Source organism: Mesitornis unicolor, unplaced genomic scaffold, assembly GCF_000695765.1.
Source record: "Mesitornis unicolor isolate BGI_N332 unplaced genomic scaffold, ASM69576v1 scaffold20324, whole genome shotgun sequence".
Taxonomy (NCBI): domain Eukaryota; kingdom Metazoa; phylum Chordata; class Aves; order Mesitornithiformes; family Mesitornithidae; genus Mesitornis; species Mesitornis unicolor.
In genome coordinates, this window is record NW_010179640.1 from 1 (window position 1) to 3,115 (window position 3,115).

Genomic DNA, 3,115 nt, shown 5'->3' on the forward strand with positions numbered 1-3,115 from the left:
TCCCCTCAGCCCGCTCCCAAAAGCCCCCCCCCCTCGTCCCTCGGCTCCACATTTGCCCCCGCCGTCAGGGCGAGGCCGGGTTTTCGGCCCGGGGCCCGTCCGGAGAGCGCGGGCCGCGGAGGCCTCCGGTCGCTGAAGGCGGACGTCTCTTGCAGAGGGCGCGGATCGACCTCCCCCCGGTCCCGGCGGTGGAGCCCCGGGATGCGGTTCCGCACCTGCGCTGCCCCTCGCTGGAGCACTTCAGGGACAACTACCTCCTTCCACAGAAGCCGGTGGTCTTGGAGGGGATTATTGACCACTGGCCGTGCATGAAGAAGTGGAGGTGAGGAACAGGAGTCCCTTCCCTCTGCCCTAGCGAGGGCTGCTGTGTCTGTCTTGGTGCTCGGAGCAGTAGGGACCATCACAGGAGACGGGTGCCATGGCAGTGGCCTTGTTGGCAATAGTTAACAGACGTAAAGGAGGTTTTAAAAACAAAACAGGCAGTTGTGGCACAAGATACACACAAAGTTGACTGTGTGCATCCGTTTCTGCTGCCTTTTGTCTCTGGTCGGTTGGTTTTAGAGAGAAGAAACTCATGGTAGTAGGGTTTTATTACTCTAAAAGATTGGTTTTGATCGGTTGCCTTACATTCGTGATTAGTGAGAAGAGCAGTAAAAGGGTAATGGCACTTTCTTTGTTTCAGTGTGGACTATTTTTGTCAAGTCGCAGGGTGCCGCACAGTCCCCGTGGAGCTGGGTGCCCGGTACACGGATGAGGAGTGGTCTCAGCAGCTGATGACTGTGGGTGACTTCATCCAGCAGCACATCGTGAACGAGGTCTGTTGTGCTCGTTGTGTCACCTCCCAACACAGCAGTGAGCTGCTGGCCCAGAACTGCTGCTCAGAACAAGTGTGCTTAGAGCTGATGTCAAGGGAAGGGGGTGTGCTTTAAGCACAACCCTGAGCTAAAGGTTTGTCCTGTTTTCAGGATCTGAAGCACCAAACAGTTACTGCAACAATAGCTAGGGTTGATTTTTATATATAATCAAATGTACAGCAGCTGGAACTTGATGGATAGAGAGATACCTTATACAGCAAAAGCCTGAGTGGTGGAGTCTAAGGAGAAGGGATCCTCAGCCAGCAGTTGTCTTCCTCTTGGTTATTAAGCCGCTTAGTAAGATCTAGGATCAAGATCCAAATTCACGTGCCACCAGGTAAAAAAAGCGACAGTTGGTTAGCAATTGAGTGTCCTTTCACAGCTGAGGATCTGAAGTTTCAGTTTTCAGTCTGGCAGGAAGGACCATGCCATCGCAGGGTGGACTGCGAGCAGCCTGGAGCAGGAGATGGAGATCCCTGCAGGGTCAAGAGAGGAGCTGCTCGGGGCCAGCAGGGTCTCCTGTGAAGACGTCACAGGACTGGCAGGGCTGTCGAGACCCCTGGGATTACAGCCAGGCTTCTGCCTGGAACCGCAGCTAGAGAATTTGTTGGTTGTGGGGATTTATCTGCACTCTGACAATGCCAGTGTAGCTGTAAGTTACCTTTTCAGAAGACCCCTCATACTGCAATTCTTGAAACAATTATTGTACTGTGAAATAGGACATTGGAAATAGACGTTACCTGTAAGTAACTGACTGGCTGAGAAGTTGACCCTGTACGTCACTGTGCACGTTTCTCTGCTCTAATTTCAGAACAACACAGGATACCTTGCCCAGCACCAGCTTTTTGATCAGGTAAAACCAAGTGAAGGTTTTTGTCTTTCTGCAGTCCAGTGTTCCCCTCGTAGTGCATCATCTCTGTGGATGTCAGCTGTGCTAGATGGAAGGGCCTATGGAGAATTCACAGTATTTCTGTTCCCATGGTTTGAAGGAACAGAGGGAGGGTTTGTTATGTGTGGCTGAAAGTTATGGAAACAAAACCCTTTTGGGAGTGAAGACATTCAGCCTCAGTGCAGTTTCAGTACCACGTAGCGTGTATCGTCTGGAGAGGAGCACTTCCCCACACAACGTGTAAGTCAGGGAGGAGACTTGGACAGGGAAGTCATACGCAGTGGTCATTCACCGGGCTCTGAAACACCTTTCCAGTTAGCCAGAGATTAGGTTGGTGGGAGACGTAAAAAAGTTTTTCATGGAGAAACAAGCTTTGTGTATGAAAGATCAGCTGCTCCTTTTCCCTGAACAGCAAACCTCCTTGTTCTTGTGGGTTTCTCTGGTTTCTGCTGAGGCAAAGAGTCCCTGAAGAATGAGAAACCCCGTTTTTTTCTCCCACCACCCTCGCAGCAGAACCTGCTTGCTAGGACGGGAGTGTGAGGCCGTATCCTGCAGACTCCTAGCAGTGCAGTGACTTCTGCCTGTGCTGGACAAGCAGTTCATTTGTTTTCTGTGTGTCAGGCAGCACGTACCCTTTTTAATGTTTATTTCTTTGTGGGGGCAGATCCCAGAATTGAAAGAGGATATTGGTATCCCCGACTACTGCTGCCTGGGGGAAGGGGAAGAAGAAGACATCACCATTAACGCCTGGTTTGGTCCGGAAGGCACCATCTCGCCTCTTCATCACGATCCCCAGCAAAACTTCTTGGCCCAGGTCTGTACTCTGCTTGCTCTACACATGCCATTAATGCTATAGCTAGAAAACGTGCTTATGGTGGGTAGGTGTTAGAAACGGGGGTAGCAGGGAACTCGATGAGCAATTGAAGGACAGATGTGCAGCTATTTTGCTCTTCTGTTGCATTTGTGGCTATTGCAACTTAATGTAATCTTGTAGGCCACAAGTGCTCCTCATTGAGATAGACCATTTGTCGAGGTTTAGAGCTTTGGAGAGACAGCATTACCTCATTTTACCGATAATTGGAAATCACAAAAAGCAGCTTTTCCAAGGTCACGCAAGGAATTTGTTACAGTTGGGAAGAACCTGGATCCTGTCATAGTGTAGCAAGGAACTTCCTTTTCTGGAACAGCAAGATTTTGGGGCACGCTTGGGTTCACACGTCAAGTTGCCCAGTAAAATACCTGCTCGTGCATGCACTGAGAGTCAGATGAAGTAATGTCTGCACTGTGAGCTCACTGCTCTGACGAGAGCTCCTGTTGGTGGGCTTGTTGGTGACAGTGACACAGAAATAAGCGCTGATGGAGGGTGTGGAAC

The 3,115-nt window shown here is 50.5% G+C and overlaps 1 protein-coding gene across 1 annotated transcript in view; it reads left to right on the top strand.

The window, feature by feature from the left end:
• Positions 1-68: 68 nt before the first annotated feature.
• The window catches only part of KDM8 (lysine (K)-specific demethylase 8), a gene marked incomplete at its 5' end in the record, with an annotated part of 3,802 nt that continues 755 nt past the window's right edge, over positions 69-3,115 (top strand). The window contains 4 exons of the mRNA XM_010182856.1: positions 69-322; positions 683-815; positions 1,666-1,707; positions 2,408-2,557. Coding sequence (XP_010181158.1) covers positions 69-322; positions 683-815; positions 1,666-1,707; positions 2,408-2,557 — 579 coding nt within the window. The remainder of the gene's footprint in view (positions 323-682; positions 816-1,665; positions 1,708-2,407; positions 2,558-3,115) is intronic.